A 15,811-nucleotide genomic window follows, 5' to 3' on the forward strand; every position below is an offset into this window, starting at 1 on the left:
GATACCGAGTTGTTTGTTATTCCCTAAGCAATGGCCAAACTGGAAATTCCCTGGGCTAATTTTCTGTCATTGCCCAACTCGATGTTCATCGTGGTGCAGACTTGGGGCAGGACCACCTTTCTGAAAGTAAATGCGAGGTTGGAAAATTAAGTTTGCAAACTCATCCTAGAACAAGTGCTACATCCCTCATTGCTAATTATCACTACGTCACCTTCAAAGTACTCCCCTTGGAAAGCTATGCACTGATGCCAAGGCCTGGTCCACTCTTCAAAGCAATTTTGGAAATCTTTTTTTGGAATGGCCATCAGAGCTGTCGTCGTATTACCCTTGACGTCCTGAATGTCATCAAATTGTCTTCCTTTCAATATTTCCTTTATCTTTGGGTAAAGAAAGAAGTCATTGGGTCCCAGATCAGTGAGTAGGTAGGGTGTTCCAATACAGTTATTTGTTTACTGGCTAAAAATGCCCTGAGAGACAGTGCCGTGTGAGCTGGTGCATGGTCGTGATGCAAGAGCCATGAAGTGTTGGTGAAAAGTTCAGGTGGTTTCATCTAACTTTTCACGCAGCCTTTTCAGCACTTCCAAATAGTAAGTTTGGAAGTTGATACAGTTGGTACAAATTCATAATGAATAATCCCTCTGATATCAAAAAAGATTAGCAACATCATTGGAACAAGTTCGCAAACTTGATTGCAGACCTTGTACAGAGCTCACCCACATCACTGGAAAAGTCGTCAGACATGATCTATGATCCCTGTTCAGCAAGCTCAGTACTTTTCCATCCATATTAATGGATCTGAAACACAAGTGCAAATGACACAAAGTGATGCGTATGTTATATATGGGTAAGACAGTTTTGCCAGATGTTAAATCATTGAGTTTAAAAGAGGCCAGACAGGTGAATGCAGAAGGTTGAAGAATACAGTTCTTAACAGTCTGGGAGCTTGAAGTGGATGTAAATAACAAGTATACTGGTTTAATGGGTGACCTTGTTAGCTCTAATCTCCAAATGAAGAGAGAAGTTGCTACTTCAAACAGGAAATCTCCTTAATTTCACTACCTTGTTTTAGTCACCATTTAGAGAGTTAACAGCTACCGACACATTTAAAACACTGGCTTTGTTGACATTTTTACCACACTTCTCTTCATCACTTATATCAAACACTCCTCTTTTTTTTGTGAATTTTGTCTTTCTGAATTAAAAACAGCCAAGTTTGTGAAAGACCGTTTAACAACACTAAAGAAAGCAGATGGAACACACTGGTTATTAGCATAAAAACAGAACACACATAGCCCTCCTTCATATATTCCCTTGGTATAAAAGCATGGTCAGTGAGAAAATCACAAGTGCAGGCCTACATATGAGAATGCAGAGCTATCTGAGGATATTAATAAGCCTGAAATGTGTCCTTCATCTTCCTACTCATCACTGAGATATTAGACCTACCTACTCTCCAAAAGGCATTGTCTTCCAGAAGGATAGTGAGATTGGCTCTCTGTCACATCACTTCTTGAGAAGTGCCACTGTACCCTCAAGAGGATCAGGAAAGGGACCTTGCATGATGCATTCAGTGATTTACTGGTGATTGCAGAAAGAAACCCAAAGGCAGCATCTTTCAGCAGGATCAGGCTCTAGCATTGATTCAAAATTTTAGGGCAAGAGTCCTCATTTATACTAATGCAATTCAAAACTGCATGCATCACTTTATGGGGGTCTTCATAAAGATGATGCTTCCCGGTGTTTAAAATTATTGCATATAAATATATGGCCAACAAATAAGCCTTAAAAGAATATGGAGCCAGAGAACTTGAAATGTTTGTTAATCCCTTTGAAGGGCTGCTACAATTAAATCATGTGGATGCTCCCCAGTTGGCTGGAGAATGGGATTGCACAAAGGTTTCGGATTGAAAAGCCTCACACAGCTCTCTAGGCAAGAAATTTGGCAGAGGTGCTGAAGAACTACAAAGACAAATTCCCAAACATGTATCAAATGATTTGCATTCTGCAGTCATTTCCAATTTCAATGGCAACAGTGGAAAGGAAAGGATGAAATCAAGTTACAGGAATAGAATGCTAAGAAAGGGCTTGAATATCTAATGCACATTTTTAAGGGAGGCCCAAAGCCAAGAATACACAACGACAGACCTGCTGTCAACCTTTTCTTATTAACGCTCACCAGAACAAATAAATTACCTTTTGGCAAAAGACCACCAGAAAACCTGTTTTGAAGGAGAACCATATTCCTTCTGATAAAAAATAAGCAGAATTTTTTGCTTGAACCCCCTGCATAAATCACCATGATCTCTGGCTATATTTATAAATTATGGAGAAGTGACACCAGTTTGTTGTAAAGTGTAATAATAGAGCTGTTATGGCAAAATAAAATGAAGGAGGGAGTATATTTCCTACCATTAAGGGGTTGTTGTGTGTCTGTTTAGTTTTTAATGTTTATAGAAACAGCAGTGCTCTGTGGAAAAGGAATTCAAGGGATTCATCCAAGGGGGAAAAGACTCGTTTGATTTTCACTTGACCACATCTCTTGATTATAAAGAAAAAAAATACAGCATTTATTCCATATTAATAAATATGATTCTTTTGTAATGTTTATTTCTGTTTTATTCTTGATTTATCTTAAAAGCTAGGAATTAAAGTGTTATTATTAAGTGAGTCATGTCATTATCCTATCAGTGTCAAAATTATATATATATATATATATATATATATATTTTTTTTTTTTTTTTTTTTTTTTTTTTTTTTTTTAATTGCCCAGAAGGATGCAACATGGCTTAATATTCGTGTGGAGTCCATCATTCTGCCATTATGCTCCATAGTCATAAAATAGTCCAAATACTGCTTAGGGAACTGTGCAAGGAAGGGCACAGAGTAAAATTTTTTTTAAATCACACTATTCCTACTACCAATGCAAACTACTGAAATTTCTCCCAATTTTTACCAGAGTTCTTGCTACATAGCAAGGAAAAGCTCAATTAATATTTGTTGAATAAATAAAATCACTTATTTATAAAAAGTCTGAAATGCATGGAATAAAATTTGCAGCAGTAAAAGTATAACTCTGGGGGTGGCCGGTTAGCTCAGTTGGTTAGAGCGTTGTGCTAATAACACCAAGGTTGCTGGTTCGATCCCCACACAGACCACTGTGAGCTGCGCCTTCCTTCAACAACAACAACAAAAAAAAGTATAACTCTGTAAGGCAGTTCTTAGGTGAGCATTATCTGCCTAATTATTATCTGCTTTAGCTCCACTGTGTTTAGTGATGAATAAACTCCATATTTTAAAACAATATTTTTCAGATATCCACTATTACCTAATTAAAAGCCAAAAATGAAAAATACAAGATTCTTAATTCTATGTTTATCCCCCATTGGCCGTGCTTCACAGTCCTTTTTTTTTTTTTTTTTTAATTTTATTTTATTAAATTTATTGGGGTGACAATTGTTAGTAAAATTACATAGATTTCAGCAATCCCTCTCCTGGGTATCTACCCAAAAAATCTGAAAACATTCAGAGATAAAGACACGTGTGGTCCAATGTTCATTGCAGCTTTGTTTACGGTGGCCAAGACATGGAAACAACCAAAATGTCCTTCGATAGATGAATGGATAAAGAAGTTGTGGTATATATACACAATGGAATACTATTCGGCGGTAAGAAAAGATGATATAGGAACATTTGTGACAACATGGATGGATCTTGAGAGAGTAATGCTGAGCGAAATAAGTCAGACAGAAAAAGCAGAGAACCATGTGATTTCACAGTCCTTTTCTAAAGAGGTGTTTCTGAATTTAGAACTCTGTGGAGAGGACTACTGACATCAGCTGCAGGCAGAAAAAAATTGAGTACATAATTTATATGCAGAAAGTACAGGTGTTTATTATGGGAGATATAAGCGCATTGGTTTTAACAAACTCACACTTCTATACTTAGTATCTCAAGCATCAGGAAATCGGCTGCTCTCACATGTATTTAAAAAGATTTTGTAGGGTGGGTTGTTGTAATGTTCTTTTGTCCAAATATCTATTCATTACAAATCTTTCCAAGTTTCAAAATAGATCTACTTAAACCATTATTACGTTTGAAAAAGTTGCATTTTCCTGAGTTTATTATAACAATAAACAATGTAACCATATGAATATTTAAGAATATAACTACCAGTGTCTTTTTAAAAAAATAAATCCTCATCTATAATTGTTTTCTATTTTAATACTAAAAGTCAAATAAGTGATAGGACAAAACAGGAGGAAAAACTATAACAAGGAATCATGGGAATGCTTTTTCAAAGAGAATTCTTTGAATTCTCACCCAAGAGAAGTCAATCCTTTAAAATAATGAAACTAAGACTAATATTTTGTAGTAAGTAGGATGAAATATATGTGTTTTCTCTGGCCGAAGCTTTTCAAGTTATACCAATTTGGAAGTCATTTCACTTGATCACTAAAAAATTCTTTTGAATTGCTCTTCAACTCATGTTACAAACCCCAAAGCTAACACTGCTTCCATGTTCATTATATCCTTAATATGGCTTTATCTTTCCATTATATTATACACCTATAGCGTTCCAGCAGAAAGCATTTTCAAAGCCAGAAATCATTCTCTCCTATTGCACACTTAAGACCAGAGTAAATGCCACGACTCGAACAAATCACATTTTTCAGTGGCTACTTCTGGAGGGCCTGGATGGTGGTGCTGGGAGATGGTTTTATATTGGAAAGGGTGTTCTGTGTAGGAGAAATGACATTTGTGAAGGTCAAAGGGAGAAGAATGCAGGATTAGATCATGAGGGGTCTTATAAGCCATATGTTAGTGTATGAACTTCATCTTGAAGCAATGGTGAGCATTGAAGGGTTTCAGCTGGAACCAGGGGATGCAGAGTGGGGTAGGGGATGATCAGATTTGTATTTTAAAGAGATCATTCTGGCTACTGTTTTAAAATGTACTGAAGGGGGCAACTCTATATATAGGCCAGGTTAGAAGTCCAGGCAGGAAGAGATGGTATAGAAATGAGCACATTTTAAAGATAAATAAGAGGGAGAACAGATAGGACTTAGGTTCCAGTTAGTTGTAAAGGTGAGGAGGAGAGAAGAGTTAGGAATGTCACCCAGGTTCCAGGGTCTGCATGATCATAGCATTTATTCACTTAGAGAACACAGAAGGTCAGCTTTTAGAAGTATGATGAATTCAATTTGGAACATAGTGAGTTTGTGGACACTGTGGGATATAAAAGTCAAGATATCCAGTTGGATAATGATGGAATTGGGATGAGGATTTATAAAATTTATGGAAGATCTGCCTATAAATAGTAATTGAAGCAATTGGAAAGAAAGATATTAGTTAGGGAGGGAAGGTAGGATGAAAATGTAAGAGGGTTGGGGCTAGAAACCGAGGGACATCAACATTCAAGGAATGGCCTGAAAGGATACTGAGAAGTGGGGGGTGGGGGACAGGAAAGTTGTGTTACAGAAGGAAAGCGGTTTTCAAAACTGTGGGAGCGTTTATGCCAAAGGCTCTTAAGAGGTCAACATTAGGATAATAACTAGCCATTACATTAAACCACATCGAGGTAATTGGTGACTTTGGGCAAGAGCTGTTTAGTAGAATGGTGGGTATATGTACATGAGTGGCGTGGTTGGGTGAAAGGGCAGGGAGAGTGTGAAACATGTGAATATAGACTCTTTTTCAGAAGTTTGATGATGAATGGTGGAGAAGCAACTGGGTAGGACTTGAAAGATATGAGAATTTAAGAGAGTCGTTTGTTTCGTTGGGAAATGTTTCAGCATGTTTAAATGCCGATGATGTGAAGTGTCTGATAGAAAAGTAGATTACAATGATCAAAAAAGACATAATAGCTAATAATAACAGCTAACACTCAGTGCTTGATATATACTAGGCACTCTTCCAAGTTCTTCACGTGTGCTAACTCCTCTGACGCTCACAACAACCCTCTGAGGTAGGTATTGCAATTATTCCATTTTACAGATAAGGATATAGCAACATGGAGAGTTAGAAGGACTAACTGATGGAATAACTTCCCTTAAGAACTAGGAAAGGATGGGATCCAAAGCCCAGGTAAAGGACTTACCCTTGTATGGGAGAGGAACACCTTCCCTTCGAAAGGACCAAAGGTGGAGAGCATGGGGTGGAGGCAGGAGAGTGTATAGGTTCAGGGGCTGGAGATTGAGAGCTTTCTCTTAATAGCTTCTATTTTGTCTGCCAATCAGGAGATAAGGGCATCTACAAAGTATGAGGGTAGAGATGGTAGGTTGGTAGGTTTGAAAGGTGGAGGTTTCAAATAGACCCTGCCGAATAGGAAAGAACACTGACTCAGGAGCATAAATTGATGACCAGGCAGCACTGAGGCCCCACAGCAGTTAGAGAACAAGTTCGAGCAGTGTCCTTCACCCACAGGGTTGTGGGCTTTCCCCATTTTTCAACCTCAGGTCAGAGGAAAAAGATCTATCCAAGAAAGATCCAGAAGTCTTGGCTTTAAGTCCATCATGGACACTTAGAAGACCTTGGAAGCAAATCAAACAGGCAGGGACAGTGAGGGAGGATTGGGATGGGGTAGGGCTGTAGATCCATTTGATAGGTACATATTTGTACCTTCTTGAGAAGCAGGGTATAATATTATCTAATAAGTCTGGTAGACAGGGAATGAATGGATTGTGTCCAAAGATAAAAAAAATAGATCTTGGTGAAGGGATATATGTATTATGGGAACTCTCTGTACTTTCCTGTTTATTTTTTTCTGTATACCTAAAACGGCCCCCACAAAGTCTGTTAATTCAGAAAAATAGACCTGGGAATAGATAAGGTAGGGACTATCTGGATATGGCTTACCATATGACTCACACATGTGATTTACCTTGTTTGTCTACAGCGGCTCAGCAGGTAAAGAGAAAAGTAATTTGGAACCATTGGCCATCATACCACAAAGCACCTTCACATTATCCCATAACCTATGAATATTGATTCTGTTTATTGATATTCAGTGATGTGTAGCCTTAAACTTATAACGTTTTCTAAAAGTGTTGAAAGTTTGAATAAAAGCAGTACTACTACGGTTTGTTATGAAGACTGACTTGGTAGCAAACCGAGACTTTACCTGTCAGAAGAAAATTTCACTAATGAACCAACAGGTGGCAGTATAACATAGTGTTCTTGAAATTTAAAATAATTAACAAATATTTTAAATAATTAACAAAATATTGAATGAGGCACTAGGTGCTGTGCTAGGTAATCACAACTCTGAGGCAAAAATGCCTTTCTTCCAGAAGGTTACAATCAGATAATAAAGCTTCCAGGGAAACCTGAATCATCTCTCTGCATCTACCGGTATCTATTGTGGACCGGTATGTAGAGCAGCTGAAATCTCTGGAAATGGAAAGAAGATTTAGATTTGGAGGGAGGAGGGAAAGGAAGGGGAGGGGAGGGGAAGAAAGGGAGAAGAGGAGAAAGGAGAGATAAAGAAAGGAATTATGAAGGAGCCAAAATTATAATATGACCTATTTATCCTTCAAAATTCATCTCAAAACCCACCCCTGGAAGCCTCAGACCCCAGTTTAATTCAGATGCTGGCAAGCCCTCAGGACATTCATCTGTCATGGTACTAACACAATGAGTAATATAAGGGCTGACGACCATGCCCATGTCTTTATTAGATTCTGAGATACTTGAGGAAACACTGTTCATCTTTGAATACTCTGGAACCAGAGCCTGACCCAGTGCCTGGCTCAGAATTGATGAAAAAATAATGATAGGTATCATGCCATTTATCATGTCTTCTACCTTTTTAATCTACCTTTGGGAAGAAAAGTCCTGTCAATATCTTTTCTAATAATAAATTCAGTTTCTTTCTACCTCATAAGTCATATGAGAAAAAACTTATTGTTTACCTTTAAGAAAAGTTAAAATGAAAATCTTTAGGAAGAGGAGAATGTGAAATAAGCAAGCAGGAGTCAGCAATGGTGGTTGGTCCTGAGGGAGAAAGGGTATCTATTAAGCTCTAACCATGTGCCAGATGTAATTGGTAGGCTTTGCGTGTATTCTTATCTAATCCTTACGTCAGTATTATGAACTAATTACTATTATTAAGCCCATTTTGTAGGTGAGAAAAGGAGGATCAGAGAAGATAATTTGCCCACAGACATTAACTGGTGCAAACTGACGTTTCTTCCCTCTTCGCTCCCTCTGCTTCCTTCCTTCCTCCCTCCCTCCCTCCCTCCCTCCTCCCTTCCCTCATTCCCTCCATCTCTCCCTCCTCCTTTCCTTTCTTCCTTTCTTTAACTAACAAGTACATATCACATGCTGGGTCCTAGAGGAGTTAAACAACTTGCCTAAGGTTGCGGTCAGAAAGCGGCAAAGAAGGACTCACCAGGCCTATGGGACTTGAGAATCCATGTCCTTTATTAAACTACATTTTTTTCATCACAGATCTCTTTGCAGACTTTGGGAAACTCATTTCACATTACTCCTCTCCCTTAAATCAGCATCATATTATGCAAGCCAGTAGCTGGGCTTCCAACAGAAAGGGACACAGGTGTTTTTCTACCAGCCTTTGAGTTGAGATCATTTCTCCAGCCTTGAATTTGCTAATTCTCCACCATACCACTGACAGGTCTTCCTGAAACTTTTGGCTGGTCCAGATGCCACCAGGGCCAGGGACCTGGGAAGCTGTCCTTCAGCTTCTGAGCTTCCAGCAGCAGCCCCAGCAGTTTGTCAGCAGTAGAAAGAGGACAGAGAGGCTCATATCCCAGACTAGTGCCCAATCAGAGGATAAATAGAGGTGGTAACTTCTGGGGAAAAAATAGGCATGGGAGCCTACCAAAGCCATCCAGAAACAGCCAGATGTGATGGCGTCAAAAGACCCCACTTGCCTTGTCCCTTAGAATTTTATTCTCGTTTTTAATAGTGCTGTTTCAGTTGCACAGTAGATAATCCTGAAAACAAATACACAAAAATGTTAAAAGAAAGACTATGGATAATTGATGTTAGGGCAATGAGATGATGAGTAAAACCTTTTACTTTCCAAAATCTTGATGATGTGGTTTTAGTACTTTAAAAAATAAAATATTAAAATTAACTTTTTTTAGTATTAGGTTGGTGCAAAAGTAATTGCAGCTTAAAAGGTAAAAAATATTGCAAAAACCGCAATTACTTTTGCACTAACCTAATATTATTTTCCCATTTGACTAATCGGCATTCTATAAATAGCTAGAGAGGACGCATGAACAGATGAAACAACATAGGCCAGATTCCCAAATTGTGGATTTATTTTCCTACAGATTTTTCTGCAGTGAATTGGAGAGGAGCTACAACCACATAACAAGGGCTATATTTACTCACTAAGTCACAAGACTTCAGGGGACGAGGGAAAATGGATCACAGGGATGGCCTATGAGGTAGAAATAAAGTAGCAATCAAAACTGCTCTCAGCTCCACGACTGCAGAGGTAACGCCCCCCTCACCCTTCACCCCATCATCAGGTCGTCTAGAGGAGCGCGATGCTTCCCCTGGGCTCCAGTAGCTGCCATTATAGTATATGGCCTCTAGGGGCGCTGTGTTCATTTCCCAATATGTACTGCTCTTGCCCTTTGAGTAGAGGATCTCAAAATCCTCTTTCTCCCTCCCCATCTTTTAGCAGAAATAAAGGCAGAATTGTTTTGGTGTTTTGTTTTGTTTTTAATTGAAAAGTATGTTTACCAAGAAGTTGAAGGGAAAACAAGTACTAAATCATGGAAATAAATGATATAATGGAGAACAGTTTCTTTTACCTTAATGTAACTCAAATCTAGCCACAGATCTGCTTTCTGGGAACCCAGATTATGAATTCCTTGTTTAAGCCTAGACTACCGTGGACGCTGAATGAATCCCTCAGAGCCTCTAACCTTGGCTACCTGCTCTGCCCCTGCCACATCTGAGAAGAATCTTGGCCTTCATTTCTCATCTGTCTAGGTCCCTTGCTGTCCCTTGCTGGGTTCAGGTAGTTTTCAACTGCCCTGTCCATCTCATTCATACTTCTGGTCTCTTGGGAAAGGAAAGTGCTTTTCTCTCAGGCTCAGAATTCAGCCTCTGGTTTAGGTCTTCTTATGCCTACCTTACAGATAACTTTCTTGGCCCTTTTTGTGAGTCGGTAAGACCCACACATCTCCCTGTCTTGTCCAGTCATTTGAAGCATTTCATTAGGTAAATGTCAAGATTCAGTTTCTGCTATCTGGATGGAAACTGTTACATTCATACTTTCCAGGGTGTCTTAATTTCAATCATTATAATCTGTCCCAATAAGTCTACACCTGCTTATCCAACCATGTGTCTTCAGTTTGTTCAATACAATCACCATACCTATATCTTTGGCTAGTATCTTTCCTATCCGCACAAATGGACAAAAGGCCATAAACAGCAGACAGCATTTTTGGAGGGTTACCTCATGCCTGCTTCCTCATCAGGCAAGCAGAAGACTGTATCCTTACCAATAATCTTCAAAGGCCCAACCTCTGCCTTCTCACCTGGACTTGCCATTAACTCCTGTTCTTCATCTGGGAGATGCCTCTGACTGAAAACTCATTTGCAGAGCAGAGATAATTGACACACGCTGAACCCAATGGATGTTAAAGCCAGCCTTGCCTCACGGTACCCACTCCCCTCTCTACCCCTCGTCGGGGAGTGATGTTGCAGAATTCTACTCACGACAGTTTTACAACATCAAGATCCTCTAACCATATAGTAACAACACATACAATAAGAGGAGGGTTGACCACTCACACATGTTTTTATGGGAAAACGGACAGCACTTTCCCTGGTAAGAAAAACATAGGTCTGCACCCTACCACAAAAAAAAAAAAAAAGGAAAAAAAGAAATCCCAGGATGCCCCAGAGTGCAGTTTCTTTTCTTCATGACGTGTTGTAAAGCACGTCAGCTGCTTCTTGTTGCTGTGCAGATCATACAACATCGGGTCACTGAGAGAGACAGCAGCGCTTGCTCGCACAGCTTATAGGATTAGGAGATGGTGCTTTGTCAGCCCTGACTGAGTCCCAGAAAGCCCCCAGTATACTCAGGTGAGCTGTGAGGAAGAGTGGATGTGGGGACCACGCTGTCTCGGTTGTATGGTACAGATGTTTTCTCTTTGGCAGTGCATTTGTATTGTCTTTCTGTGAAGTTTGCAGTCAGGGTGGTGGTGGGGGGGCTCCGGTACATAAAAACCTGCCCTTTATCATTTATCTGGTTTCAGGAATTGGCCACATGCACCTCACAGGATTTTTGTGAGGTTCAAAGAAGATTATATATGTGAAAGAGATCTTAAAATATAAAGTTGTGTGCAAATGAAAGGTATGAATCATTTAATTACCAATTTCAGATAAAGAATCAAATAATTTATACCCGATTTGGGGGCATAGACACATTTCTTTTCTCCCAATCCGCAATACCCTATCTCCCCTGTTCCTCCCCAGGCCTGGGCAGGGATCTTATTTATAATCTTGAAGAGTTCTAGCCTTCAGAAGCAACTCAAACCTTCTAAAAACCAGCATTACTTTCATTTCTAAAGCAAAAGCCACAAAACTACAAAACCAGACAATGAGTATGTAAGTAGACACTGAAAATGACGCATGAGAATGTTGTAAAGCAGATGAAGATGAATATAATATACTGTATTAGATTATATCTCTTTGATGATATAATCCAAACATTGTAAGACATTTCTCTTGATGACATGAGAAACACTTGAATGAAATTAAAGGCAACATAGATATTATCATTTGTAAAACTTGCCTTTTAGAACAGTGAAAAAAACAGGCTTGGGTTCCAAAAGTACAGAGCTAAGAAGCATTTGAACACTAAATCATCAGCCTTTCCTTCAGCAGCGTTGCTATGGTGACAACAGGGCTACGGCACAGCCTCTCACTGCCTGCACTTCTTCAGTAAAAGCTTTCATTGAACACATGTTGGATTTTTTAGGCACACACCCCATCATCAAATACAAAGACATAATGAGGCAGCTTTTCCTGAGTCATTTTCAGAGCAGAAGTTGTGTCTGTTTCCTTTATCCTGATGGGCCCCTTATGGTGTTATAGAATTCATTCATTCATGTATTCATTCATTTGACTATTCATGTGACAGGACCTGTACCAGACATTGCTGATAATCCCTGGTGAAGACAGACAAATAAATAGGGAATTCTGATACAAGAGCATAACAGCTCTACTGGGATAAATTAAATACGAGGTGTCCTGGAAGTATGTAAAGGGAGCACCTGACCCTTCTTGGGGAGGTTTCCTGGAAGAAGCTATCTCTAAAATGAAACTTAATGTAACCTAAGGAGTTGAGGAGGATGGGTGGGTGGGATGCAAGAAGTGTTCTAAACAAAAGGACCATCGTGTGCAACAGTCTAGAGGAAGAAAGAACATACCTCCAGAGAATTGAAAATTCTAGTTTGAGAGGTATCCATTTGCAGAGGACCGGTGGGTAGTGAAGGCAGGGGGTGCAGGGTAGAGAGAGAAGAGTGGCAAGAAATGAGATCGGAGTGGTAAATAAGGACAAATCATGAAAGGCCTTTGTGCCACATTAAGGAGTTTGAATATTATTTAGAGGATAACCAGGAAGTCATTAGTGGGTTTTAATGAAGAAGTATGACATGACTTGGCCTTTCAGAAAGGCCTTGTGGGGAAAATTTGAAAAACTGGTGAGAAAGGAATGAGGCAAGATTGGAAGCAAGACAACTTGAGTTAGATCACTATTGCAATAATCCAGGATGTTTGTGGTTGATACTCTAAATGAAGATCATGCAGTTGATCAGTAGACAGAAGTAATCAGATTCAAGACATTATTATTAGGGTAGTGTGGAGATCACTTGTTGATGGCTGCTATGTGGGGGTCACGGGAGGGAGAAGCCAAGAATGACTCCGAGGTCCTGATTGGATAGGTCAGTGAAGGATGTTTCTGACATCAGGCCCCAAGCCTCAATTCTCAGTTCTCAGTAGGGAACTCAGAAGCACCTTTTGACCTTAACAGTTCATTCCCATCTCACAGTATATGTTCCCGGGCTCATAATTTTGGAAATATGAGGTTGGTGCAAAAGTAATTGTGGTTTAAAGCATTAAAAATAATTGCAAAAACTTCAATTAACGTTTGCATCAATGTAATAATAAATTATAGAAGTCATCCTGGACCATCATTTTCCTGACATCCATATCTGAGGACAGCTATGGATATAGAAAGTATAAATTAATCATGCTTTCCTCCCAAATAAAAAATCCTAGGATCACCAACCCCACTGCTTAAGAGAGCTCAGTAGATTGAAAAGGTATGAAGATGTATGGAGTAAAATTCCTTTGGAAATGTAGGAAAAAGACAAATTGATTCCACTACTCCTGACTTCAGGCTCTCTCTACACTCACACTGTGCATTTGTAGACTTTGAGAATTGAAGACTGAGACAAATGCTATTTGGAGAGCAGAAAAATGGGGCTGTTGGAGGTTCAAATATGATTTTTAAGGATCATGCAGGACACTTGGGTGTGAGGATCAGACTGTTCCCCACTCATATTGCTACTTAGAATGCTCTCCAATTCTGAATACATGGCATCTAAGTTATTATACATGTTGAATTCCATCACCAGGTAAGATTTCAGTACACCAAGCATAATAATAAATCAAGGTCCATGATCCATCCAGCTGATTGTTCCTACTCTAAGTCCTCAGTGGGACAGGTTTTGGAGCTTTTTTGAACAAATTTGTCTGTCTCACAATTACTTTTTCTGCGTGTCATGTAAGAAGCCTCAGCCTGAAGGTGGCTTAACTGCCCTTTGGAAATTTCTATTCCTTCTGCTGGGTACAGCTCTTTTGTTTTCCTCATCTAATCCTCACAGCTACCCTTTGAGGTAGATATTATTATTATTATTATTATTATTATTATTATTATTGAATTTTACGAGAATGAAAATGAATTTCAGAGAGGTCAAGTTCAGAGAGGTCGAGAACTTTAGGCACAAAGATACTCAGCTTGAAAGGAGTGAAGTGGCGCCCCGAACCCGGCTTCATAAATTCAAGTGCAGCGTCCTTCCTGTAGCTGGGTGCCTAGGGCTCTCTCTCTGGCGGCTGTTGGGCAGAATTGGAGAAAAGGCTGCTCTCGCCCTAAACAGCTTGGCTCCGCAAGCCCGCGGGAACCGCCTCCTCGTTCTTAGCCCGGGGCGCTGCGCTTCCAACCCAAGGCCCTTCTGATGCAAACCACCCAAGGGGAATAGCAGCCTTTGAGATCCCGGAACCCAGATGCTGTGTCAGTCCTGCAGCACTGGCTTGGCTGGGGTCCGGGTGGAGGGGGACCCGCCCTGTCTCTCTCGGGGGAGGTAATTGTGGGGAGCCGTGTGCTGACTTAAAACCGAGAGGGCAGGGAGGGGCCGTGAGGGAAAAACTTTCCCTTTCTCCATTTTGGCTCTCAGTGATGTCGCAGATTTTCTCTGCTCTTCCAACCGACGTGCACTGCCTTCCAACCGGATACCAGGTGCCAAAAAGAGGGTGTCGGGAACCTCCCGGCTGCAGATGCTCGGAGCCTCGCCTGCCCCCTTCGGGTCAGGATCGGCAGAGAGGGAGGGGCGCCTGGCACCTGGGGGAAGTGCCAGCGGCGAAATCGGGCGGGCGGGGTGAACGAAGGCACGGACTGGTGGTTCGGGGGCCGGCAGGTGAGGGAGGTCCGGGGGAACGGGGCGGCGCCCCAGGGGCAGCAGCGGGAGGCGGCGGCACCACGTGTCCGGCCGGGGCGGGGCGGACGGGTGCGCCCTCGCAGCGGAGCGCGAACCGTGGCAGTGGCGGCGGCTCGTCGGACCCGCAGCAGCCGCCTCCTGCACCCCGCGCCAGCTCACCGCAGTCTTCTCGCCCCAGTGCAAGCAGGTGCCTCCTGGACGGCGACAGCGGCGGCGCGGGGAGCCGGAGGGCAGCAGCGCGATGGGACCCCTACGAGAGAGCAAGGTAAGGAAGGCACGTAGTGTGGACGCGGGTGGCAGTGTGCGCGAGCGCTGGAGGGAGAGGGAAGGTGACCACTGCGGGGCGAGAAGGGCCAGGTGCGAGCTGGAGGGGTGGCGTTTAGAGTGGGGTAAACGGGGACAAGAAGGTGGTGGGGAGGATGGGAAGCGAGGGACATTTGCTCAAGTGATGAGAGCCGGGAGATGGGTAGGTGCTTGGGTAGGACAAGATTTGGGGGGTTGACACAAGGATTTTAAACATTGCCTTTGGAGGGCTAATCCCATCTTCTGATATTGGGAATTTGGGATCTAGCTCTCAATCGATGTCGTGTGTGTGTGTGTGTGTGTGTGTGTGTGTGTGTGATGTGAATGAAAACGTTTTCATGTATTGGTGACTGAGAAATCAGGACTCCGGCATGTCAGCGACCCAGACAGTATTGGTTCAGGGTATGCAGTATGCCAAGCCCAGTGGCAGACGTGTGATACCTGCTGGGTGACTGATGTGCAGAACAAATCCAGACACTGGGTGCGGCTCTCGCCCCTGGATAGGCTGGATGCCTGAGCAACCTCAGGAGTTCTTCGCGGCTGGGCTTTCCCTTCAATTCCTGCACTGTGCGGGCCTCCTAGAGATGTTTACTTTGGCAGCGACCCTTCCTGGTAAGCAGCATGGAAAGGAGCAGGAGGTCATGTTTCAAAATAGTGTTTGTTACCTAATCCAAAGCCCATTTTCAATTGCAGAGGTTGGAGGGAGCAGTGGGGTTTTTTGTAAAGAGATCCTCCTAGGAAACCATTTTAATAAGGCAGGGTGATGGTAACCTGGAAAAGCACTGGAGTTCAGGCCTGTT

The 15,811-nt window shown here is 41.6% G+C and overlaps 1 protein-coding gene across 27 annotated transcripts in view; it reads left to right on the forward strand.

The window, feature by feature from the left end:
- SYBU (syntabulin) overlaps positions 1-15,811 on the forward strand; it is a 108,842-nt gene that overhangs the window by 24,780 nt on the left and 68,251 nt on the right. For 5 of the 27 annotated variants that reach the window (XM_074316744.2, XM_019750576.3, XM_074316743.2 and 2 more), the window contains exon 2: positions 14,887-14,973. In XM_074316744.2, coding sequence (XP_074172845.2) covers positions 14,950-14,973 — 24 coding nt within the window. In that variant the 5' untranslated portion in view covers positions 14,887-14,949. The other 22 variants (XM_019750575.3, XM_074316740.2, XM_019750587.3 and 19 more) reach the window with 19 other exon arrangements.

Source organism: Rhinolophus sinicus, chromosome 6, assembly GCF_057876585.1.
Source record: "Rhinolophus sinicus isolate RSI-liver-muscle chromosome 6, RSI-T2T, whole genome shotgun sequence".
NCBI classification, from domain to species: domain Eukaryota; kingdom Metazoa; phylum Chordata; class Mammalia; order Chiroptera; family Rhinolophidae; genus Rhinolophus; species Rhinolophus sinicus.